The sequence below is a fragment of the Parasteatoda tepidariorum genome, chromosome 7, assembly GCF_982258835.1.
Source record: "Parasteatoda tepidariorum strain Cologne lab strain chromosome 7, Ptep-v5.0, whole genome shotgun sequence".
NCBI lineage: Eukaryota > Metazoa > Arthropoda > Arachnida > Araneae > Theridiidae > Parasteatoda > Parasteatoda tepidariorum.
Genome location: NC_141761.1, coordinates 12,850,365 through 12,877,448, shown reverse-complemented (window position 1 = coordinate 12,877,448; position 27,084 = coordinate 12,850,365). Strand labels below are relative to the sequence as shown.

The window sequence follows — 27,084 nt, the reverse complement described above, 5'->3', positions numbered from 1 at the left end:
GTAAGTAGTTAATGTTTTGTGTGTCCACCACCAGGTGCTGTCGTATCGGAGAAGGAGTGTTTTGTCCGTTTCAATACGCAGGGAAGCCTGAATGGAAACTGTGGGACAGATGGTCACGGAGGATATATCAAATGTTCCGAAGAGTAAGTCTTCCTTCCCTAGATTCAACCTTAAAATAATCTCTTTCACGTTGATACTGGTCTCTACAACTACTGAACCGATTTTAAGGATATGTACATACATTGATACGATACAAAACAAATAAACATTCAACAATTGTAATACACACTCGTGACACTCGTTGGAGTCGGAAGGTATGAAGCATCGGTTGCAGAATAAACAAGACAAAAATGGGTTTATAGGGGGTAGGGTCCCCTCTTACAGATATGCAGTCCTTTCGGCGTGATTTCATAGTTGAAATAAGGCAGTTAATCATTTCCTGTTGCAATTGGCCTATTTCATACCTTCTGACTCCAACGAGAGTTACGCGCGATCACGAGTGTGCATTACAATTGTTGAATGGTTATTTGTTTTGTATTGTATCAATGTACGTACATATCAAATGTCAATAAAATCGGTCCAGTAGTTCTAGAGATAATAGACCCAGTCTGCAAATTCTCTTAATTACTTACTCCAGTGGTATTTCGACATTAAAATAAACATCCAGAGTAGGCAACTCTTACCCAATGATCATAGAACTTCTAGTAAAATGCAAGTAAAAGGAATGAAATAGTTTTCGACACTATCGATAACACTGAATATTGATTTCAATAGTAAACTGTAATGAAAGGAAATAGGGGGTCATTTTAAATATGTGGTCAACAAAAGGTGCATTCTTTTTAAATATGCCGCAGAGCTCTTAATAATAGCGGAATATTTTTTTTTAAGTCACCGACAACTCTGCTATGGTTCGTCTATAGAAAGAACTCCCCTCGCCATGAAGTCTGAAGCCGTCTGTTGCTATGGAAACAAGAAATAGCGCATTTTAAAGAGGGGAGTCCCTTTCTCTCATCCGCCCGAGCCAAAACCTATCCCAAAATAATGATCCAACATCTCTACTTGAAATAGTAAAATCTCGTAACCATAGTCACCACCACTATTCCACCAGACCAGCGGTCAGTGGAGTTTTTTATATAGACAAACTGTAGTGGTCGCCTGATGGTAAGTTCATCATAAACCATTATACTTTTTGATGGTAACCAACATAAGTAACAATCACTCCAATTTAGGAATTCGGACTAATTTATGATGGTCCAACTTAAGAATAGCAACTTGTTTTGATGGTTTGTTCATGTTGAACCATCAAAAATTCCCATCTTGGAAATATATAGTTGGAACTATCATGAAACATCACGGATCATCATGGATTATTGGTCCATGATAGTTCTTTTGATGGTTAACCATCATAGTATTGAAGTAGCATTTTCCATCATAGAATGATGGAATTCATATCAGAAACCATGAACAAGTAAAGGGAAACGTTAGATGATGGTGACCATCAAATGATGTTGGACCATCGTGAATTTTGACTTGGGTTATCATTAAAAATTAAGTTATTTAGAAGAATTCCCTGAATTGTTCGGTTTTATATTGCTTTTAATCCGTTTTGTATAACCTTGGGATGTTTAATCTTCTAGAAACGTTCGTTGCGGGTCATTGCAATGCCAGAGAGGTTCGAGAACACCCCTTGTGCCTGGTATGGACAAACAGTATTCGAGAACAATAGTGTACCTGGGAGGTTCGGAATACGAATGCAAGTGAGTAGGTTTTGTGATGCTAGAGACGTTAACTGGTTTTTTATGTATCTTACTAAGTTACTTGCTAAGTTTATTGACTAATAAGAATTCTTATTATAAAAAATAACTCTAGGCTTAAAATTATTTGTGAACAATTCAGTTGAATAAGCCATATTTATTAATTTTATTAATATTCCATCATGAATTTAAAACATAGTTATACTTATATACAATGTCTTCTTTTTAGAGCTGTCCAAAAATTTGACACTTCACATAATAATAAATCTAGAAATTCTGGATACAATATTCCGTAAGTACTTCTTTTCTTTCTAATGAAACCCTTTTCCCATATATATATATATATATATATATATATATATCTTATTATAAGTAAATAAAACTTATTTATAATATTTCGTCGTTTTTCTCTTTTTTCTTCCTCTAGGATCAGCGGAGGTACTCTAAGTGTTACCGATATTCCTGATTTGGGCATGGTAAAAGACGGTACAAAGTGCGCTGAAGACAGGGTAAATTGTTTCATATATGTATTTTCGCTATACAGTTTGCCCAAAATTAAACTGACAGTGCTCAAAAATTTAAAGCAGTTATTGTTATAGTTCTTGATGTGAATTCATTTTTCCTTACAGAACACCTAAGTTCAGTTATAAAATTTTCGACAGATGGCGTTGACGGCAATAAACCTATAAATAAAAACTCATGTCACGTGAGATTGCAAGTGTTTCAGATATATTGTAAAGTGATTCTTTAACCACTTCCTTTACCAATTATTTTAAAGGAAAAAATGCCAACATATTTTATTAATAAATACACGGAACTAAAACAAAGCATCATTTTTTTTATGTGTAAGAAACATTTAATTTAAAATCAGTTTACTATCCCGAGTTAACTAGGGCAAATGAAATATTAGTCTTTGCATGATAGTTCTTAAAACAGGGGACAATATAAAGTTTCAAACGCCAATAAAGGAATACACCATTATTTTTATTTTTTTACTCTTATTGCTATGTAAATTCAGCAACCATTGTATGTATACAATCGCACAGTCCAACAGCAAAACTCCCAAATCAAACTTGGCAATTACAGCAGATTATGTTATCGACCGAGTAAAAACGTGATAGAACAAAATAATACTCAGGATAATCAGGGAAGCTGTTAAAAGATTTTTAATTTTCAATTATTGTTCCTTAATTTACACGTTCACTATCTGCAGCGCCATCTGCACGAAATAATTTTGAATCATAACCCATAACTCCGAGAGGAAAAAATGATGCCCTGTCTCATGTCATTTTCTACAAGAAATACCTTTTTAACTATTATTTAGACTAATTATTTTACTAATTATATTTTACTAATTATACTTTACTAATTATATTACTAATTATATTTTTATTTTTACTAATTATATATACTAATTTTATTTTTACTAATTATTTTCTGTTCCTCAATTTTTTTAGAATTGGTCGAATTTAGGGCACTCTTCAACATACTATTTAATTAAAGTTGCAGATTAAATGAAAAACTTTCTTTTATTTTATCCCACAATCTCACACGAAGTTTTTCTGATTTTTTTTTTTATTTCCTTGCAGGTATGCGTCAACCAAACTTGCGTCAGCGTTACCATGTTTATTGAACCTGGAAGCTGTCCGTCATCACACATGTCACATGTTTGTTCAGGGCACGGGGTAATTTATTCCTTTATTCCGTTCCTTATCAAAAAATTCTTTCCTTATACCTATTCTATGTGTTACCTTAATAAATTGCCGAAGCCTGTTTTTATGCTCAATTCCCAATAAATATTAAAATATCCACGATTACTGGTAATCATTATGTGCTCTTAGTGACAACTGGATCACTTTAAGCAACTTATGAAATAAAAAAGCTCAATTCGTGCCCGTTCTTACTACCTGCATATTCTTATAGAGATGGAAGATCGTATAAAGCTAAGCATTGATGGCGCTACCTGTTGTTATTGTTGTTGTCTCAGGCGATTGTTCTTGTTTTCCAATGGCGCCATCTATTGCCAAGATTTCGAATACTGCCCCACATATACGTCACACTCGTTTAAACAGCGAACCCATTCATCTACAGATCGTAATTTTGACCTGACTAGAGAACGATCGATCTCCATTTCAGTACCTCCAAAGGTTTGCTATGAGAACATGGAGGATTTTGTGACCCGACAGATTTAACGCGCACCATTTACTTCACGGGGAGTCGGCTGGGATCTCACAAACATGAGTCCAGCACCCAGGCAGTTAAAACTACCGAATAATTTATTTACTCGTCATCTTATAATACTTTTGCAGTACTGTTTTACTATATGACTATTTAAAATCCAGTTTGTTATACGCTCCATGCATACTAGGCAGCCATGATCGACGTTCTGGGTGTCAACAAATCATTTAATACTCACTAATCAGGGGTCTGTTTAGAAGAAATTTGGGTCCGTTAACGGACCCTTCACAAAATATTTTAACTTAAAAACGGACCCTTCACAAAATATTTTAACCTAAAAACGGACCCTTCACAAAATGATTTTTCTTTTAATCGGACCCTTCACAAATTTGTTTATCTTCATTATTATTTTGTTAATCGAATAAACCCTTTCTAGGGCAGAAAACAAGAAAGATGAATGTAAACGAATTAAGTTTTGTCTTCGGCAGACAATTCTTCCATTATTCGTCCGAAATTAATATTCTGCGTTCAGCAGTATAGGCTAAATACCAAATATTTGTATGTTCCATCTCTAATTTAGAAGCAGCAATTGTTGTTTATTTTTTGAAATTTAATTTTTTTAATTATAATTTTACAGTGTTGAGCATAATCTTGTATGTCTTTACAATTTAAAAACTCATTGAAAAAGTTTTTTTTTGCAATAACGGACCCTATTTGCACAAATTCATAAAAGCGGACCCTGGTTGAAAGAATGTGAGTAATTTTTTCACAATTTCACGAAAATTTTTCCTTTCAGAAAATGTCTGGACAGATCCCCGCTTATGATTAACAGATATCGATAGCCTTTTTTTCGATCGAATATTAATTTGCAAATCTTAGTTTGTTTAATTTTTGCCCTTTATTTTTTAAGAGAATTCTACGAGTACATATTTATTTTGCACAGGTGTGCTCGAATCTGAACAGTTGTTACTGTGATCGAGGATGGACAGGATACGATTGCAGCCAGCGAGCAGACGAGAGGACACACCCGGAAGACTTTCAACCCATCCCTAACTTCTTTCCAACTCCCGATTCCCCCACCACAACCATGATCGCTGACTGGAAGAACAAAACTGTCAGGAACTCCTTCGTTGGTCAGTACTCTCCTGATCTTGCTCCACTACATACATAAACACACAAACTATCTGGTTTTCACTCACTCTCTACTGATATTAAAAACACTGAAAAAAGCAATCTATCTGATTTTAACCCTCCAATGATATTAAAAACAATGAAAAAAGCAATCTATCTGATTTTAACCCTCCAATGATATTAAAAACAATAAAAAAAGGCAATCTAACTGATTTCAACCCTCCAATGATATTAAAAACAATAAAAAAAGCAATCTATCTGATTTTAACCATCCAATGATATTAAAAACAATGAAAAAAAGCAATATATCTGTTTTGAACCACCTGATGATATTAAAAACAATGAAAAAATCGTACAATCTATCTTATTTTAACCCTATGATGATATTAAAAACAATGAAAAAAAAAACAATCTAATTCTCACCCCCTAATGATGTGAAAAACAATGAAAGAAAAACTACAATACATCTGATTTTAATCCCCTAATCTTATTAAAAACAATGAAGAAACCAAACAATATATCTGATTTTGACCCCCTAATGATGTTAACAGTAAAGAAAACAATCTATATGAATCTCATCTTCTTATGATATTAAAAACAGTGGAAAAAACGTACACTGAATCTTATTTTAATCCCCTAATGATATTAAAAACAATGAAGAAAGCAAACAATCCATCCGATTCTTATTTTCTAATGATATTAAAAGCAGTGGGAAAAAACTGTTTAATTCTCAACCTCTAATAATATTAAAAACAATGAAAAAAGTCTACAATCTATCTGATTTTAACCCTCTACAGATGTTAAATTTTTTTAACATAATGCAAACAATTATAACCATTAGCTGAATAGTTGGTTAAAAATAATTTATTGGAAATGTTTCTCACGTATAAAATGCATAATCAGGATGAATCTACAATCATCGGACAAACATAAGAGAGGGTGGGTGAGCGAGCATACAAAAACATGCATTTTATCGTATAAGAATATCGGGACGTGTTTAAGACAAAAACGTAAAGATTGACAGGGATGAAAAAAGATGTTTATTTTCAAAATCAACGCTTCTTCGCTGCGATACAATATTCTGTAAGTCAATATTCGTTTTTCAATTACAATTTTCTTTAAAATGTTTTACCGAAATCGCTTCAGAATGTCCCCGATGTAATTTGTGTGGCGACAGCAGGATGGTGCACTAACACATTACTACCAAGTTTTCAAGAATTTCTTGGCCACCAAGTTCACCAGATTTTTCCAACTTCTTTTTATGGGATCATTCGAAGAGCACCATTCACTGAAAGACCTCGTTGATCCATTGTGGCAAAATGCCTGCCATTTTTTTAAGGTGTTCTTCAATCCCTTCTCCTACTTTGCCAAGCATGAATCAATTGTAATAGCTGCGATATAGCCATTTGATTCTGTAAATAAGCACATTTGTTTGTCCTGTATATGTTATGAATACATGTTATGAATATATTTATGTATTCGTAGGACCCCGACCAAAAATATAATAAAAAGAAAGATTACGGTTACGAAAGCCTTTGAATATTTAATCCAGAAGATTAATCAAGGCTGTATTAAAAACAATAAAATTATTTTGAATGTCTCCCACGCTAGAACAGATTTTGATGTATTCAAACTTGCCTTACGCGATAATGATTCGTCAAACTTTGATAAAGTCATTTTTTCTGACTTAAATATTAATCGATGACCCTTAATATCCTAGTGGTGATTCTGATACATCCTGGGTTAGTATGAAACATGTTTTAGACCTGTTAAAACATGCTCGAAATATTTTTCACACGGGCTTTAGAGCAAATTTTTATCACAGCTTCTTCATAGTTCAAACTATCATTTCTAAATCTGTTATTTTAAGTAAAACTCAAGTAATAAACAAAAAAAATTGCACAATCAATTCCTAGTTAGGGTCAACAAAGAAATTTTTTTGTTTTAGTTACTTTTTATTAAACAATTAAAAAATTTTCTCCCATATAAAACAAAATTAATGAATTAATTTAATTAATGAATTAATATTTGAAAAACTATATTAGCATCAAATGTCCTCCACTGCAAGTTTAAAGAAATGTAATTGAATTTGAATGGATTAATAAAAAGTATTTTATTAACGATTGAAAAATTGAACGAGATATAAGGAGAATGTGAACTAATATTAGGAATTGAAAAAAAAAAAGTTTTCTGTGCTTTAATAATATTTTTTATATAAGTTAAGAGAGAAGAAATTTTTGGTCACTATTCGTGCAAAATCTTTTTTCAGAAATGTTATTTGAAATTTATTTATGTTCTTCATTTGTAATTAATAAAATATTTTATCTTTGTAGTAACCACGGGTAATACGCTTAGCACACCTTCATTGGTTATAGTTTTGGTTACAATTGTAGGAGGTGTATTTATATTTTTTGCTCTCCTAGCCACATGTTACAGGTAGGTTATGTATTTCATTCACTGCTTTTGACCCTTTGACGCACAATATTTCTCACATTTTTTTTTCTTCATTTTTTTTAAATTTTGTATTAATTAAGGTCAAAATAAGTCAAAATATTAAACTTAACATTTTAATAATTTATGGTTATAAATTGCAACATGAAACACCAGTGTTTGTTTCTGAGCTCAAGGTAAAATCTTCATAAACATGGTTCATTTCCAATTGCAAAAATAATTTTTCAGATTTGCTATTTAGTACTAAGAAAAACAGTTATTCATCATTGAAATTTCTTCCATTCCATTTAATCTAACAGATGTTTTTAATACCTAATTGACAGTTTCTTACAGTTCATATTTCAGTTACTTTGTAAATATATTTTTTATATTTTAGAATTTTAAGTATTTTTTTATATTTTTTATATTTTAGTTTATATTTAAATAATGAAAAAAATTTTTATTTAAATAATGAAAACTCTTTTTTTATTTTTTATTTTAGTACAAATATAATTCTGATAACCTAACAGATGTTTCTATTAACTAGTTGACTGTTTTTTTATAGTTTATATTTCAGTTACTTTATATATTTCTTTTTCTATTTAATATTTTTAGTATTTTTTATATTTTAGTTTATATTGAATAAATGAAAAAATTCAAACTTCTTTTTTATTTTAATACAAATATAATTTTGATAATCTAACAGACGTTTTTAATAATTAATGGACTGTTTTTTATAGTTTTAGTTCATTTATATATTTTTTTGTATTTTAATATTTTTAGAATTTTTTAATTTTTTTTACATTTTAGTTCATATTAAGTTAATGAAAAAAAATCAAACTTCTTTTTTTTAGTACAAATATAATTCTGGTAATCTAACAGATGTTTTTAGTAACTAATAACTGTTTTTTATAATTGAAAAATGAAAAATATATTTTTGCTTGTAAATAAGGAAATATATAGAATAAAATAGTATAGAAAAATATATAAAAAGGACACCGGTGTCCATCTGCGTCAAAGGGTTAAATTTAAATGGCTAAAATAATTTCAGAAACTGACGGAAAAATGAACTTACTGATAAATGATAAGACATATGATAATTCATAAATAATTCATTGTTCTTTTATTCAAAGATCACAAATTTTATTGTTTCATAATGTAATTAGAAATATTATAATTCACAAAAGCCTATTTCTTATTCACTAGTTACAAAATTTAATAAATTCTTATTTTTTAATAATAGGATAATTCCCAAAAGATAATTCATTGTTTTATTATTCAATTGTCAAAATACATTCAATTTTCAGTTTTCATTAATATAATTAGAAATATTATGATTCACAAAAGATAATTCTTTCTTCAGTAGCCTCAAAATTATTCAGTTTTTTTTTCTCTTCATTTATAGTTATGTCAATAAAGAATAAAAAATGGCAAAATACTTTATTAAAATAAAAAATAATAAGTAATAATATTTATTTTGCATGAATGCATACATAATTTATTAATGATGAATTCATAAATTTAACAATGAATAAACACCAAGTTGTAGAAATAAGCGTTTTAATTGTTTACGCGAAAAAAGAATTTAGGTGAAGGTGCATCCATTAATTCAGTTGTAATTAGGTCGGGTTTTTTTAGTTTCCAGTATCAGACTTAGAATTAAAACTATTCGTTCCTTTTAATGACCCTAAATGACAAAAAAAATTAAATAAATTGTTCACATTGAGTTTATTTACAATCGATACCTTAATTTTAATACTAAAATGCAAAATAATGGTTTATCTTTAGCTATTGTATGTAAATCTAACATGGCATTCTTTAGATCCATTTTATCTACACAATTATTTTACTATAAATCAATAATTATAATGGTACACACCTAGACAAAAGTTTGAATTCACAAGTGCTTTGGGAAGTTGTTGTTTTAGGCACATGTGAATGTATATATGTTACTGTGAATGACCGAAATTTGGTGGCTGTTGACTTCCACCGGTGAATGTTGACAATCACATAGTCGGCAGCCGTGATGGCTCAGGGGATTGAGAGTTCGCCTTCCATTTTACCGGGTTCCCTGCAATGGCTGGTTGATACGAATCCGCACCCGACTCTCACCGACCACAGTGCTGTCTTAAAATATCCTCAGTGGTAGATGGATCAGGGATTAGAGTCCCCTTGCCGTCAGACTTACCGTTGCACGTTTTCGTGGTTTTCTTCTATATGTAAAGCAGGTGAGGGTTAATTCCATTAAAATGTCCTCCACGAAGGACATATTTCTCCCGATACTTCCTCCAGGAGTTCCCTTGTCTTCCGGATTGGGTTCAAAATTACAAGGCTGCGGAGTTAAACATTAGTAGTAGTAAAACTAAAAAAATTGTGTCAACGACAGTTATAAAATATAAAACAAAATCACATAATCGCTTTGGTATACGAAATATTTATTTCGTCAAGTTAAGTGCCAATGCCCGGTATACATTTGCCCGGTATGCCCAATATCAATGTTTTTTTAAGGTCAAGTGACACTGCTCGGTATACTCTACATCAATATTTTATGGTCAAGTGACACTGCTCGGTATACTCTACATCAATGTTTTTTTAAGGTCAAGTGACACTGCTCGGTACACTCTACATCAATGTTTTAAGGTCAAGTGACACTGCTCGGTATACTCTACATGAATGTTTTTCGAAGTCAAGTGTCACTACCCGATACCCTCTACATCAATGTTTTAAGGACACTGCCCAGTATGTATTTAACCGGTACTCCGAATACTGATGTTTCTCCTAATCTATCCTCATCATAGATTAAAATGGCGAATATATATAATAGTATCAACGAATAAATTAATATTAAATCGAATCTAACAAATATTTCGGACATTCACCCAAGCGACTATGTGGTTGTTGATCCTCACCGATGACGAAAGTCGACATTCTCTTGCTTTCTTGTCATTCACGGTAATCTATATATATTAGAAATGGTTCTGTATCATTATACTTCTGGTAATCTTGATAATTAACTAATACATTTTTCGTTCATTTAATTTCAATATGTAAAGATCTAGAACTGTCAAACCAAATGAAAAATAACTTATTAATGTCCTAAATTTCTAATCTAGATTGCATCCATTACTAACTTTTAACTTATTTCGTGCTGTATTCATTCAAAAGAAACGAATGTAGATAACAAGTTCAGTAGCTATTTAGAAAAAAAAATGCATATTTTAACAATGTACAGCGAGAGATAGAACGAAAAAAAAATCGTACGAAGGTTGGAGCTGAAGTTTCGAATGAGGAACCGAATCGAAGAACTTTGGATTGGAAAAGTAGCATCACTTCCAAGAATTCGTAATATTCCTTTCTTTACTTTTTTTTTCTTCTTTTATCTATCACTTCTGCATGCTTTGCACTTATTTAAACACCTTTTTTTTTTTAACCATTCCACTCTAACTACAATAATTCCCAATTTACCATATCCAATTGTGGATTCAATACCTCAACTTTTCAAACTTTTGTCTAATTTACTCACTAATAATTTGAAAGATGAGACGTGGTGGCTCAGGGGATAGAGCGTTCGTCTTGCAATGAAGCGAACCGAGAACGAGTACCACCGACCACAGTGCTGACGTGAAATATCCTCAGTAGTAGACGGATCATGAGTCCCCTTGCCGTCAGGCTAAACATGTAAGGTTTTCGTGGTTTTCCTCACCATGTAACTCAAATGTGGGTTAGTTCCATCAAAACATCCTCCACGACGATAAATTTCTCTCAATACTTGATTCAGACGGTTCCCTTGTCTTCTGGATTGGGTTCAAAATGACAAGGCTACGTTTAACATAATAAGTCATAAACCCAAAAAATTAGATCTGCTGTTCAACGAGGGTTATAAAATGTAAAATATCTGATAAGAGAATTGAGGTTGTAGTGAAAGGGTTACGTCAATTAGTGTCGCTCCATTTTTTTCGTCAATTATGCAATTTTCAACTAGTAGTAATTTTTTTATGTTGTAAACTTTTTGACTTCCTTAATGAAAACTAAACTATAATACTATAAAAACTAAACTATAATACTATAAAAACTAAACTATAATACTATAAAAACTAAACTGTAATACTATAAAAACTAAACTGTAATACTATAAAACTAAACTATAATACTATAAAAACTATACTATAATACTATAAAAACTATGCTATAATATTATAAAAACTGAATCAAACTGTTTCAAATGTTATTACAATGTAGGAAATTAAAATAATGTCAATTATTAATTTTTCGTTGTCTAAAGAATCAACTCAAAAAATCAACAAATTAGTTGATATAATGAGAGAAATTAATATTTTTACTTAATTTAAGAAATTAATATTTGAAAGATCAGGAAACGTTAATGCCCACATTACCTAGATAAACTCTCGATTTCACTCTTTAACGGAGTAAATCAGTTAATTTGTAAATTAACTAGATATCGTGCACATTAACGGCTGTCGAGGTAACATATGTACCAATTTTCGTTAAAGGGTAAGAAATTTGGGATTAATCATAATATGACGTGGAATGCTTCTTTTTTTATTGCTTAATCTTTTTATACTTTTTCTCTTACTTCTTTTCTACTTCTTATTTATACCTCTTTTTCTTTTTTACTTCTTCGGTAAGTATAAGAAATATCTTTTTCTTGCTTCTTTAAATAACTATATTCTCTCATAAATAACATTTTCTTCCCTTTCTTTTATTTCTTTCCTTACTTCTTTTTGAGCATTTGATAATTTTATTAGAAATTCGCACTTTTTTCGCACTTTACTGTAGTAGTCTGTCTGTAGGTACTACTTTTTACCAATTGTGTCGCTACTTTTTATTCCTTAGTAACTAGCATAGATTTTATAGATTTTTCTTAGAAAGTACAGTAGATTTTATTCATTAGATTTTGCGTAGTTCAGAGATATGTTTAATTAGTTTTGTTGAAGTTTGATAAGAAATTACTATATTGGTTATATTTCTTTAAAAGAAACTTTTTCATATGTATTTGTCGCACCTGAAATCGACACAGGAATCATTTAATTGCTTAACGCCAAGTTTAAACATGCCTTAATTTTTTTTCTATTACAAAATTTCCTTTTTAAGCAATTGTGAAGGCTGTTCAAATTTGAAATCCATGTATGTTCAATGTATCATTTACCCATGCAACAAAAATAAATTAAAAATATGTGAAAATGTCGTAAAGCTACGGCATTTTAATCTTTGCTTTATTATGGTTTAAAGAAATTGTCTAAAATCCCTTAAAAAACTAAAAAAATTATCAAATCCTGTAATTCTTAACTTTAAAATCACGACTTTTCTTAACGTAACTGAGTTTTTGTTGAAAATTTTCGCTTCATTTTAACCTATTTTTCTCTATTTACCGTAAATCAATATTGTCCGTTTGACAGTCAACAAAAAATTTTGACACGTTTTTCCAAAATTTGCTGACATCTTAAATTAGCATAAAAAATACTAGTAAAATTACGAGATGCAACAGAGTGTATGACGTCATTCTAACACGATTTATCTCTGTATTTTATTATCGTCTTGTCAGGTGTCGATTCAAAGTGCGACACGCCTTATAAAAAGTTTCTTTGTTAAGAACTGCTAAATAATATAATTTTTATTTCATAAGAAGAAGTTACAGAACATCTCTGGCAGTTGCGAATTATTTTTATTACGTTACTCTCTCTGGTTCCACAGTTCAGTTCCACAGGTTTTATGTTACTTACCTAACACTTATATTGTTTGTAAACAAATCGTTTTGTTTTACTTATTCTCTTTTTTGAAGTGAAACTTCTAACGCGACTTCCAATAAGGTTGCGTTAAACGTTTAACGCTACCATGGCAACGATCGGCCTGTGATCCTTGCAGGAGATTTTAATGTGAATTTCTCGTTACCAGAAAGCTTAAACATTATTAACCTTCCTTAAAGACAAATTTGGATTGGAAATGATAAATGGTAGGAATGATCCAACAACCAAAGGGGGAACTACCATTGATGCAGTTTTTGCAAGAAATATTGAAAAAATAGAACTCAAACATTTCGTATCTTACTTTAGTTATCATAATCCCATTGTAAATGTTATAGATTTGGATATTTCTCCACTCGAAAATGATAATTAAAAGATGCGATCAATTGTGAATTGTAAGCAATGTTAATAAAGTTTGTCTTAAAGAAACAATATGATTTCACTAAAAATCAATTTCTACCCCTTCCTATTTTCATTTCCACATTACGAAGTTTCAGTTCTTCCGCGTGGAGGGACTCCACGCACTATTTTTAAATTTTGTTTTTAACACAATCTTTTTCGTTTATTTTGTGTTTAACTTCTTCTTTTCCTTTTATTTTGTTTTTAACTATTTCCTTTAATCTTGTTTGTTTATTAGGGAAATTTCGCGCATGTACATTGGCTTCCTTAAACAAGATTTGAAGCAACTGCGAATGTTCCAGTTTATTATAGAAGCTACGTATCTTTAGGTTATGTTGGCGTGATTAAAGCTACAAAAACAAAGCTACAAGCACGCTGTTTATAACTGTTTATTGTTTTTTTTTCTGTTTAAGCCAACCTTCAAACCTAAAACATGGACATGGAATGTGAATTTGTAGAAATATATTGATGAAATTTAGAAATGAATCGTGTGATATTAGAACAATTGGTTGAACGAAGAGATCATCTATTGTAAATGTTTATTTTGATTTTTTAGTCAAAGTTAAAAAGATATTCCACTATGTTAGTATTTTTTACTTTCGGACTTTTGTGAAATCTCTTATATTCTCTTACGTAAGTTTGATATTTTTTTCACTGGAGCATGCGCGTTTAACCAGAATCAACGCATGCGCACTAAGTGCGCATGCGCAATCGCTTAAAATCTTACGTGGGAGCTAACATAAACTTACGAAATCTCCCTATTTATTTATTATTTTTTTTTGGAAGTCTATTTTTTTTTAACCTTTTTTTTATTTTCCCTTTAATTTTATTTTTAACCACACATTTTTCCTTTTTCTTAAGGAGGGACCGAAATATGTATGAAGCCATTTTCTTCTCGTACAATAAATGGCCCATCTCATAACCAAGAATGAATTAATGTAATCAAACGAGATATTAACAGGGTGATCATAATAAAATGACCTCTCAACAAATAATGCAAATATTACCAAAGCAACAAGATTTTATATAAATGAGTAAATTATGGTATTTCATTTCGTGTTTTTCACCTAACTTTCGTCACGCTTTCCTTACAAGTAATATCAAGGCAAGAGCATTTTATTACTGAATAAAATACGATTTCTTGTTTGCGTATCTATTTTCTTAATTTTAGCAATACATTTGTCGTTAAAGTTGAAATAAGTCGAAAGTTGAATTAAAGTTGAAATAGTCCTTTTTTAATAATGTTCTTTATAGAGGAACTTACGTTTTTATTGTCGAAAGAGTTCGTTAATAGTCTTCCATTTAACGCCATAAATCATAAAGGAAAAAATCCAAATATTTTAGAATTAGGCTGAATTGCATAAAATTAGTTTATATGGAAAAAACTTTTATAAGCCTCTGGAGGGCACGCTGTTTAAATTAATGGAATTTTTGTACAAGGCGGAAAAAAAAGGATTTTTTCTTTAATATCTGTGTATTTCCATCTTGAAAAATCTAACTTTTAAAATTCGATTTCTCAAAAACTCTTCAACCTATTTGTCACAAATTTTTATTTTGCCATTTAAAATTACATTCCTTAGAATGAAGTAAAAAGTTGTATACCTCACAACTCAAATTTTTTTTTCCGACTATTATTAAATAAAAGAATAAAAAATAATAAATATTTACTAAAAGTTTTTTTTTTTTTTGCATGGAATTATGCTTGGATAAGCAAATTTTATAATCATGTGCAAAATTTTTCATTTCACTTAAAGTGTTCTCGACATTTGGCGAAATACACAAAAAATATAATCAACCTTAAAGGATTCAAACTATTGGAACCATCTTTCCCAGATTGCTATGTTTTAGGGATCGGAAATTTGAATTTCGACGCGGGAAAAAGGTCAGAGAAAGTTCGTTTTTGTGTTTGATTTCGTAACGTGAAATATAGTCTGCGCTAATAAGTCATCCCCTCAAACCCTTAAGATTGAGTCCTTGAGCATGGACATTCGATCATTAAATCAAAAGTTACTCAGGGTGGTCCATATATATTTTTGTTTGCACTGTACAAAGTTACCATGATCTATGCACACAAAGATGATGTTAAAAATGATTGCGTAGCTCTCACAATTACAGTGACAAAATTTCTAAGTTTTCAAATGGCAGCATCCATTTTTTTTAATCGAAGCGTAATCCTTACAGTAAAAACCTAAAATGAAATTATTTTTTTCTGAAGACTATTTTTTGACAAAAAATGGCGACGAAAGGCTTATGTCATGCGTCGCCATTTTTCGCGTTCATAAACGAGAAGAAAATACCTTTATAATACCTTTACTTTTAAAAAATACCTTTATAATAATAATCTTTAAAAATAAAGGAGAAACTATAAACATGTGAGGACGGACTCGTTAAGACGTAATTTTTTTTTTTTTTTTTTTTTTGTAATTTTGCTACGTTTTTAAAGGTATTTATCACTTATTTATTGTAACGAAAATGACGACGTTTGCGCTTGACGAAATACTATCATCTGATGCTAAACATACAATTCCATATGAAAACTCAGTTTAATTTCATGACTTCAGATTCCATTAGTAACTATCAGTTTCTGAAATTTATTTTACCATGAATTTAAGACGGCGTCAAAACCTGATCTGTTATAATACACCTTAGCAATTGTAACCAAAATTTTAATCAACTGTGTCAGTCTTTACTATTATAAATTGTTACTATTATTTTGCTTACATCATTTTCTTTAGCCTTAATTTTTATTTAGTTGCGGGTTTTATATGTATCATATTTCCAACACCTTGTTGCCTGAATTCATTTATGATTTTGGATTTGATTTGCACCTAACAATGATTTACATTTTATTTATTTATTTACTTAGTATTTATTCATATGAACTATTAATTATTTAATTCTTTGTGCACTTCACTTTTACTTTCATGTTTCCTTAAATAAATTATTGACTTAACTAGATTTTTCCGTTGACATTTATTTTATTTTATTTTAATTTCATTAAATCTTTCTTGACGAAACATCTATCCATTCAAAAAAAATTTTCATTTTAATTTTATAATTTCTGTATAAATCTATGTATATTCCAATTGTGGAATCTACAGTTCCTCAAAAAGTAGGAGCATGCATAATCAAGGAATTATGTAGCATATTCCTTATTTGTTTAATTTTGCCAGAAATAGCAAACTTATTATCTGATCTCACATAATTATTTGAATTATTTTTGTACGTTTATGATCATTATCATTGTAGTTCATTAAACCAAAAACGAGAATATAAAACATAGCCATTTTGTACTACCATTCGAAATATTCAAGAACAACGGGTGCAGTCGGCATGAAATATTAGTTAAGAAAACGGAAACTAATTTACCTCGGTTGATTATTTGAAAAATTTACAAAATGCAGGAAGAATAAGTCGGAGGAATGTTCGAATTTCAGAGAATTTGAATAACTTACAACACTGTGATCAAAGCATTAAAGCAAAAAAAAAAAGAAAATTTTAAGCCTTCGCTTGCATTTGTGATTCTTTATAACACAAAGATGTTTGACCAAACCAAAAATATACACCCTGTACCATTCTGTTTAGAAGAAAAATCGCCAAGAATATCTCACTTCCTAATGCATTTAGAGTCTTGAAACTTCGTATAGACAGAAAAGGTTTTTGATGCCAAAATGGCTGCCTAGTCAATGAGAACGTTTTTTTTTTTTTTTTTTTTTTTTTTTTTGTACCTAAGCTTTTATTGTGTACTGTTAAAACACACAAATTCGTCAAGCTAAAATACGTTTTTTTAAGAAAATTGATCATGATAAGAAAAAGAAATGAATTTTAAAAAATGTGGAAGTGTAGCATTAAAAAACGAAGAGCATATTGAACAATGACCAATTGCAATTCCGAAATTGGCTTCAGTCAGGAAGACCTTCACAATTTAACTCTTATCTACACTAAGGGATTCTTATTAGACTGACAGGTCACAAAAAATTAATTCATAAATAAATAAAGAGCCAAGGGTTAGAGCTCTCGCCTCCCAATGAGGTGACCAGGCTTCGATCCCAGCTATAGCTGGTCGATTTGAATTCCGCACCCGGCTCGCACCGTCCACTGTGCTGACGTAAAATATCTTCAGTGTCAGACGGATCATGGGTTAGAGTCCTCGTGCAGTCAGTTTTCGTGTAACGAAAATGCAGGTTAGTTTTATCAAAATAGTCCTCCACGAAGGCAAATTTCCCCCAATACTTGATCCATGAGTTCCCTTGTCTCCTGGATTGGGTTCAAAATTGCAAGGCTACGGAGTTGAACATTCGTAGCCGTAAACCCTAAATTGGGTCGGCTGTTCAACGACCGCTTATAAAATAAATAAAAAAAATAAAAGAAACATTTCTTCGTGTTATGGGTCATCATTTTCCTCTCTCGAAGTCCCTGGTTAAAATTCAAAAATCTTTTGACAGACTTTCTTTTACAAAAAGAAGTATGCATATTTGTATGTGTATAATAAAAATTTATGCATATGATCTAATTTTTTCTTTAAAAAAAATATTTTTTTTTTAATTTTATTAGTTTCAATTACAAACGAAAAGAATTTTGGGAGAAAAATTTAAAAATTCTCTTAAATTATTTTCATAATTAAATAAAAAATAAAAAAAAATTTGCATTTGTTTTTATTTTTTTTAAAAAAAAAGAAAAGCTTTTTCAAGTATTCAGGTGCGGGGGATACAACCTGTAGTGGAAAGCGGATATCTTCCGTTATTGTTTTTTTATTTTCTAAACAACTTGAAGAGATCATATATCATGAGTAAAAGTTTTTTTTTGATTAATGTAAGTCCACTTTACATCAGCCACTCTGTCGAATGAAAAAAAAAATATATGTGCTGTTAGAATAATTTTAATTTATGTACAATTTTAAAAGTAATATTCGAATCATATAATCTTTTTTAATAAAATAGGTAATATAATTGCTCTTTTTCGTAATCAAATTTTTTACTTTTTGTAGTAACCAAGGGTACAACTCTTAGCGCCACCTCCCTGGTTATAGTTTTGGTTACAATTGTAGGAGGTGTATTTATATTTTTTGCTCTCCTAGCCACATGCTACAGGTAGGTTATGTATTTCGTTCTTTACTCTCAATGATTGAAATATATTACCGTCAGCTGACACACTTCGGCAATGTTACGGACACAAAGTTACTGAATGGTTAAAATAATTTTCGAAGCTGACAATCATTTGTGACAGAATACTGCATTGATTTTATTATATGTAACGAATAAAAAGTTACTTTATACTATTAAAATTGAAAAAGCTACTTGAAAGTTTATAATAGAATACTTGTAAGGAAAGATGCTTAATCTTCCAACAGCATGCGATTTTGGGTTGTAGTATGTCTACCACTACAAAAAAAAATACAATTCCAATTAAAAAGTGTATAAGACATGTTAACTCGATTCTATGTTGAGGTACCTTTTCATAGAGGAAGGTTGACATTATCGAAAACACCTCTCCCCACATTGGTGACCTGGACGTCATGCGACCATGCTTACCTTGACAGAAACTCCCACTTTGATCTGATCTTGCCTACTTCGATGGATGGTCCACAGTTGACTTGCGACTACGACATTATCCACCTCCTCTCGCCGTTGCTACTCAGTCTCGATCACATACGGCGGCCTGTACACACTGGACTGCTAATGGCACCACAAGAGCAACCACGACAGTCAACTTAATACAGTTCTCATGATTTAGCACTCAAAAGTACGGTGATTTTACTACAGCTCTCCCGGCTTCCCATAAAACAGCAATGAATCAACTAGTGGTATCCGGTTCATCGAATTCTATGTCAGATAAAATTCTGGTAGGGGAGTACTGTAGTGTGTCTACCACTACAAAAAAAGACACAATACCAATTCACAAGTATATAAGACATGTTAGCTCGATTCTATGTTGGGGTACCTTTTCATAGATGAGGGTTGACATTGTCGATGCCACGGGTTAATAAATACTAAGTAAATTGACGACGATTATTAATGAGGAAAAATATTTACATCCATCACCTTTTTAATATTTAAATTCGTCAGGATTGTAAGTAAAGTTACGTTGTCCCTAGCAACGCGCTGTTTACACTTATATAAAATGAAACTTTGTGTATGATTTTACTGATCTTGCACGTCACAAACTAATGAAAAAAAGTTTTAAGTGATTTATTTATTTTTTTAAATTTTATTTTGTACGGCAAATAAAAAAAAGATGGAGGAAATAAAGAAAAGAAAGAGATGAGCTAAAATGGAGTTACCAGAGTATTACTGGAACCAGTATTTATCTACAAAAGATAAAACCTATTTACCTAGACGGATAGCACTGGTGAATAGGTTTTGCCTTATTTAATAGGTTTTATGTAGGTTATAGGTTTTATACGCATGCAAATGAAAATTTCATTTATAATTTTTCACGATCTTTTACCAAATAAATTCTCATACATGCTATTTTTTTTGCAAAATGTTAGGAAAACTGTTATTCTAATTCTGTTTATCAATTTTCCCCTGAATTTTTTGGTCTAATCAATATATTCTAATGTTTGCTTTGTTTAAAAAAACTTTTTTGTGATCTATATAGAAGTACAGTTACGCTTCATCTTATGGACGTCACAAATCTATCCCCTCTCGAATTTTGTTTCATGTATGCTAATATAGTTACGTGTTTAATTATTGACACCATATATCAATTTCATGCTGATTCTTGTTTTATATGCTACGCATGATTTTCTAGTTGCATGATTTACTTATTGTTTCCATAAGCAAATTTCCTACCGATTTTTGTTTTCTGTGTTACGCATGCTTATCTAATTGTGTGATTTACTAATTGATATCTATTTTTTACTAAAATTTTGTTTTATGTGTAATGTATGCTGATCTAAGTTTGTATTTACTTTTTGACTTTATAATAATTTACTATAACTGATATCTATTTCTACATAATTTTCGTTCTTGTCTAATGTATGCTAATCTAGACTGGTGATGGAAATTAAGAGAAATTGCAGACTGGGTCGATTATCTCCAGTACTACTGGATCGATTTTAATGACATTTGATATGCAAATACATTGATACAATTGTCCTGTGGCAATTTCATACCTTCCGACACCAACGAGTGTCACGTGTGTGTTTTACAATGTTTATTTGTTTTGTATTGTATCAAATGTCATTAAAATCGTTTCAGTAGTTCTAGAGATAATCGACCCAGTCTCTTAATTTTTTAAACCAGTGTATTTCTTTCAAAATTTTGCTTCATGTGTAATGTATGCTAATCTAGATGACTATTTACTTCTTGACTTTATAATAATTTAATGACACTTTAGGTGTAATTGAATACGTACAGTACTGACAGATAAACTTAACAATGTCAACTTGATGGGTTTAAAACATACTATCAAGATCCACCAAATCAAAGCTCATTATTTTGAATTGTATAGGTTAGCTCATTTAACTTCTGTTAACAGAATACGTTGACGTAATGTAAATAATAATAAACAGATTTTTTTATTTATTACTCTTATCTGAAAAACCGTGTAAACTAATTAAATTATACATCATGACACAATTGCGATGCACCTTCACCTTCTTTTAAATTCCTCAGGGAAAAATAAAATATTTATTATTCATACTTTATTCTTAAGATTCAGTCTTGACTTTGTGTTAAGTACATACAACCTTCTAACTATTGTTATTTATAACAAAATGTTCTCTAACCACAGTTTTTTACATATATTTTCACCATTTTTGTTGCCGTTGTTGTTGCTGTTACCGTAGGCCATTAAGGCATGGTGTGTGATTGTAATTGTTTTCCAGGGATGCCATCTATGGCCAAGAATTCGTCACCCGTACGCCGCACCGGTTTATAGGGCGGACCCATTCATACATGCATTCATTCATCCATAGATCGTAATTTCGACATTAACCAGAGAACGTCCAACTCATTACCCCAGAGGGATAATTTGTTATGGGAACATGGAGGACTTTGTGACCCGAGAGATTTAACATGCGCTAGTCACCATTTACTACACGGGGAGTCTTCGGCATGCTGGATTCGAATTCTCGTTCCTACGAACGTGAGTCTAGGGTCCCGCCAACCAAGCTATCCCGTCCCCCACAATTTTTGTGGAATATGAATTAATATTAACAGACATATAAAATGCCACAAACAAAATAATATCGAAATCCAAAAAGAGAATAAAAAATTTTTTAGAGTAGAAATTGGATTTATGTTTTTTTGAAACTAATTTTTGACCTATTATAGCAAGGCAAGATGAAAAAAAAAAAAAAAAAAAGAAAAAAGGGAAGCCAAAATGAAATCCCCATTTAACGTGGAAACTTTAATTTAGCATTTATTTTATAGGTTATGCTTTAACTTTCCTTTCAAACAACGAATGGAGAAGGAAAAAAGATTTTTTTAAAAGTTCTATTTAAAAAATAATAAAAATTTTTAAAAAAAACTTGAATCTATGAATCTCTAAAAATCTTGAATCTTAAATAAAATATCGAAAATAATCACACTCAAGACGATTAATGTATGGTTCGTCAGTCGATATGTAGAAATAGCTTTTCGTTTTATGTGTGACAAAAATAAAATTGTTTTTTATGCATATAATTAATGCAATTTTGCAAATCACACATTGCATTCACTAGCAAATGAAAAAGTACTCAAAATTTCAATTTTTAGATTCCTACTATCCATCAACGATTTCAATAAAATAAAATGGCGTTCCAAAGTAAACTTATTCTCGTTTGTATATTGACCAATTGAAATTTCGCATCCCTTACAGTTAGTCTATAGAAAGAACACCCCTCACCTCAAAGTCTATGGCCGTCTGCTGCTATGGAAATTAGAAATAACGCATTTCAAGGAGGGGAGCTTTTCTCTTCCCCGATTTCTTTTCGCTTGCCTGTCTGAGCAGAAACCTGTCGTGAATATTTATTTGAAATAGCTAAACCTCGTAACCATGATCACCGTCTCTGCTCCTGGCGAACGGTGAAGAGACTTCTTTCTAGGCTATAGAAAGACATGAGAGAAAGACTTTTCGGAGATAATAGAATTTTGTTCAAAAATGTAATGCTATTCGCTTTTTAGTGTGGCAAAAATAGATTATTTTTTTTCTTTCTTTTTAATCCACTTAAGACTCAGTTTTTAAAATTCGTATGTAATATTAAACTATATTAAATAATATTAAAATTCTTTCTTATTAAAAGTCGTCCATATATTACAAAAGCATGTTTTTGGCAATTTTAAACTCCCCTTTCCTCCTTGTGAACAAAATTGTGTAAATTAGATTACCCCTCCCATGCTTATGTAAAAAATTCGCAACCTTATTTTTCACTTTGACTTTTACGGTAGCTATCTATTTTCAGCATTAAATTCGAATAAAAAATGCAACTTTCTGCACGAGACAGAATTTATGTTTCAATTCATTTAATGAAATCTTGTATAGAATATTCTTTAGGAATCATTCATCCTGCGGTTAAAACTCCTGACCGCTAAAATTTCTAGAAGAAATATTTTTCGAACTTTTTCTTTCCCCCAAAATTAACTTTCTTTCAAATTTAAAATTTTCTGTACCTAATTTTGTTTAAAATATTTTGCTACAATTTTTGTTTGCAATTAATAATTTCTTTTTCAAATAGTGAGATTTTAATACTTTAAGTAAACTTATACCCCACCTCTTCCCTTGCAGGGAAAAATAAGTCAATCATCCTTCCCTATTAGGTGCTTATATTTTCTATATAGTTTGTGTATAGAGTGAACTCCCCTCATCACGAAATCTAAGGCCGTCTGCTGCTATGGAAATAAGACATAGCGCATTTCAAAAAGGGGAGTTTCTTTCCCTCGACGACCAGAGCGAAAACCTGTGTTTAATGATCCAACAACCCTACTTAAAGTAGTTAAACCTCGTCACCATAGTCACCACCACTATTCCAGAAAAATGGCTGGGGGAGTTATTTACATAGACAAACTATACCCTTTTTGTTTATATTAGAAACTGGTATCGGAATTTTGATTCGAGGTAAATATTACTCACATTATTTAGAAAAAAAATTGTAACTCGTATTAGCATCCAACACTGAACTGCATTTTTTATTCCAACACAGAACTCGGGTTTAGGCCTCTCTAGCTACTCGTAAAGTGGTCGACTGAAAGATTTGAATGTTGTCTCTGAATATATGTATAATAGGTGGTGGTTAGAGAACACTTACAATATTTTTGTATGTTAATGCTGTTGTTGTTGTGTGTTTTGTTAAAGGCGTAGCGGTATATTACCGAAAGGTGCGTCAGACTACTTGAAGAAGCGTTTCGGCAGAAAACTGCATATGCCTCTTGCGGGTAAAAAGCTCAGCGGCTCACAAGAAAATGTCAACCGCATCATTACCTTTGGCAGCATGCCTTCCTACAGGTAACTTCCATTCTATTCATTTATTTCATTCACATTTATGCATTCACAGGTTTAAGGAAAATGGACTTTCCCTTTTTCAAACTTCTCTTGGAAAAAAGTTTCTTTAAAAAAAAAACATTTTTTTAAAATAAAGAATAAACTAATAGAACCAAATAAATTCATAATGTGTTGTTGTCCATTTGCTTAAATCACCAAACACATTTTTTTGAATCAGTTTTTTTTATTTTTTATTTTTAAACCCAGATGATTGCTTCGCAATTTGTTGAAATTACTCATCTAAAAATAAATGTACAATAAAGAACACTTCTCTTATGATACTATTTCTCTTATGATACTATTATTTCTCTTATAATACTATCCAAATATTATATACTTACCAAATATTTCTCTTATGATACTATTAAGATTTCTAATTGAACATAAATAATTTTTCTAAGTAATCATTTTTTGAAATAAATTTCTCGTTAAGTTTCGGTTGAACACTGAAAAAGTGCATTTTTGCTCTGTCCATTTTCTTTAACACTCATTTTCTGCAAAGCTCACAATCAGCGATTAAATTTCAAAATGGCAAGATCACTCTATTGCTCACGTGTGTGAGTTGGTTGGCGTTTATTTAATTTCCGGCTATTGATTACGTTTTCACGCGTGCTCTGGATTTATTTCATTCTTGTAAATGTTTACATAATATCAATATTCAGTTTTATTTCCATGACTTATGACTCTAACAGAAACTATCGCGAAATTGTGCCAATTGTAAAAAATATTTCTTTTACGCAATTTCAGTTATTGAAACAAATATTTATTTAGTCTTATGCATTATGCTCTCTAAACGCTTGTAACAGAAGGAAAACAAAATACTGTCTATTGTCACAGTATTCATATTAACTACCCAAACAGGTCTTATAAAAACTTAGCCCCAGTTGTAGTAGTACTGTTACTATTTTTAATGCCATTTGTGCTTTTTTAAAATTCAGTAAATTGAATTAATGTTTTTCTTTTACTTAAATTGTTTTTTTTTAAATATTAGGCTAAAAAGATATTTGAAAATTAATGTAGTGAAATATCTTGAAACTGTAATAAATTTATTAAATAAAAATCAAAAGCTAACTTGTTGAAAGTCTACATTTTCAGCAATTTTCTAAAATCGCATCATCGCCAGCCAGTATATACCATCTCCAAATAGTGACGTCATTTTTGACCAATAGCGTTATCCGGCCACTTTGAAATTTAATTCAAGCTAATTTCGTTTCTAATGTATAAAACAATTGTTTTGCGTTAAGTTTGACATTTTTAATTTGAGTTGGTGTTTTAATTCTTTTATTTGTATATTTTTTCGAAGAAATTTTACCTCACACCTTCGGTATTTGTCTTGCTAACGTATTTGGAAGCGATTTTTTAAAAACAATTTTCGAATGATATTTTATCACACACATTTTTGCCAGGGTCGGTATAATAAACTGCATTCCAATAGCTAATTATATTATGCCATAAAAGAAACTACACTAGGTATTTCATAATTGCCGTACTTAATATATAATTTTAAAATCTTTGTCATAGAAGAAGGAAAAAATAGACATGCTGCGGTTCGCCAATTAATATACAAACGAAGAAACTTTCTGAGGAATCTATTGAAGATGAAAACATTAAAATTACCATAACTGGTTTGATTGCCTGGAGAAGAGAAAAAAATAATAATAAATAAAAATTACGAAATTCATCTGATAATCCAAGCAAATTTTTATGTTTTTAATCTTTTGATTAATTGTTTCATTTTTTCCTAGCTTTCATTAATAATTTACGACCCTTAATTTAGCTTACGTTTTTAACAAAGTTCTCTAAACATATACACTGAGGGCGTTAAATACATAACACACTGAATAAAACACATTCAAAGTATCTTAAAACGTAACTTTTTTTCTTGAACGTGGCATTTTATTAAATCTATATGAAGTTTAATAGGAAAAATTAAGCACTTTACTATGTGAGATAAAAATAAAAAATTTCTTACATTTAATCATGAAGTATGCTACAGATTTATTTTATGGCTGTTTCTGTTCTTTTAAGATAGCTGTTTGATCATAAAATTCAATCTGCATTAGTCTTTTTTGCATTTTTATCGATTCAGTTAAAATTTAGTCTTAATTTAAACAAAGCTAAACATCTTGAAAAGTGATAAACAATGATCTTCTAATTAACTATGCTTCACAGAGGAAAAAAGCCTTACTTACTTTTATGGTGCATAATATATTAATTTTATTTAAAAGAAACATAACATTGCTATTTGGAACATGGATTAGGAGCATGCGATTGAAGCGTCCTCTGCCTGAGGTATTCGTGATGCCATTCAATAAATGTTTTTTTTTTAAACTAAAAAGTTTTTTAAACTAAAAAGTTTTTTAATCTTCAATTCACTTATCAGATAATGATTTTGCTTTAAACTACAAATTAATTAAATTACAAAACATTTTAAATTCCGTGAAATTGTTAATCGAGTTATTCGATACTATAACCTGAATATGTGTACAAATTTATAAAATTTTATTTGAGCACTTGGTACTCGTTTTGAAGTGTGTAAAACTATTTAAAAAACATGGATATTTTTTTAATAATTACTTCATTCTTTCTCGAATAAAATTTCTTTATTTTATTGTGTAAAACATTTACATTTGTAAACCAAGATATGATGGAAATACTATAAAGAAGAATGAAATATCAACAACTTTACAAGTAAAAAAAATTTATGACTTTTATTTCAAAATAAATTTATAAGAGTCGTATTTATTTTTAAATTAAAATTACAGTTTTCAACTCACACTCACGTTTCATTTTGTAGTCAATATAACAAAAATAACAGTTTGAACTTCTCACATTGTATACGGAAACAGATGATATCACATCGCATGCTTAAGATTAGTGCTCCTACGAAACAAGGTAGTTACTGTAATTTTGTCATAACTTACGATAATTTAACAAAGACAGAAAGGTTTCATGTTATGACCTTT

At 30.5% G+C, this 27,084-nt stretch overlaps 1 protein-coding gene across 6 annotated transcripts in view; it reads left to right on the top strand.

Annotated features, from left to right (window-relative positions):
- Positions 1–27,084, top strand: part of LOC107447300 (disintegrin and metalloproteinase domain-containing protein 11) — a 204,670-nt gene that overhangs the window by 167,909 nt on the left and 9,677 nt on the right. For 3 of the 6 annotated variants that reach the window (XR_015435316.1, XM_087167335.1, XM_087167333.1), the window contains exons 21-28: positions 35–143; positions 1,638–1,757; positions 1,984–2,046; positions 2,182–2,263; positions 3,344–3,439; positions 4,876–5,065; positions 18,642–18,744; positions 23,933–24,082. Coding sequence is in view for 4 of the 6 variants with exons in the window: in XM_087167335.1 (XP_087023461.1) it covers positions 35–143; positions 1,638–1,757; positions 1,984–2,046; positions 2,182–2,263; positions 3,344–3,439; positions 4,876–5,065; positions 18,642–18,744; positions 23,933–24,082 (913 nt within the window). In the remaining 2 variants the exon portion in view is untranslated. Of the gene's footprint in view, positions 1–34; positions 144–1,637; positions 1,758–1,983; positions 2,047–2,181; positions 2,264–3,343; positions 3,440–4,875; positions 5,066–7,396; positions 7,500–18,641; positions 18,745–23,932; positions 24,083–27,084 lie in introns of all 6 variants that reach the window. The other 3 variants (XR_015435317.1, XM_087167336.1, XM_087167334.1) reach the window with 1 other exon arrangement.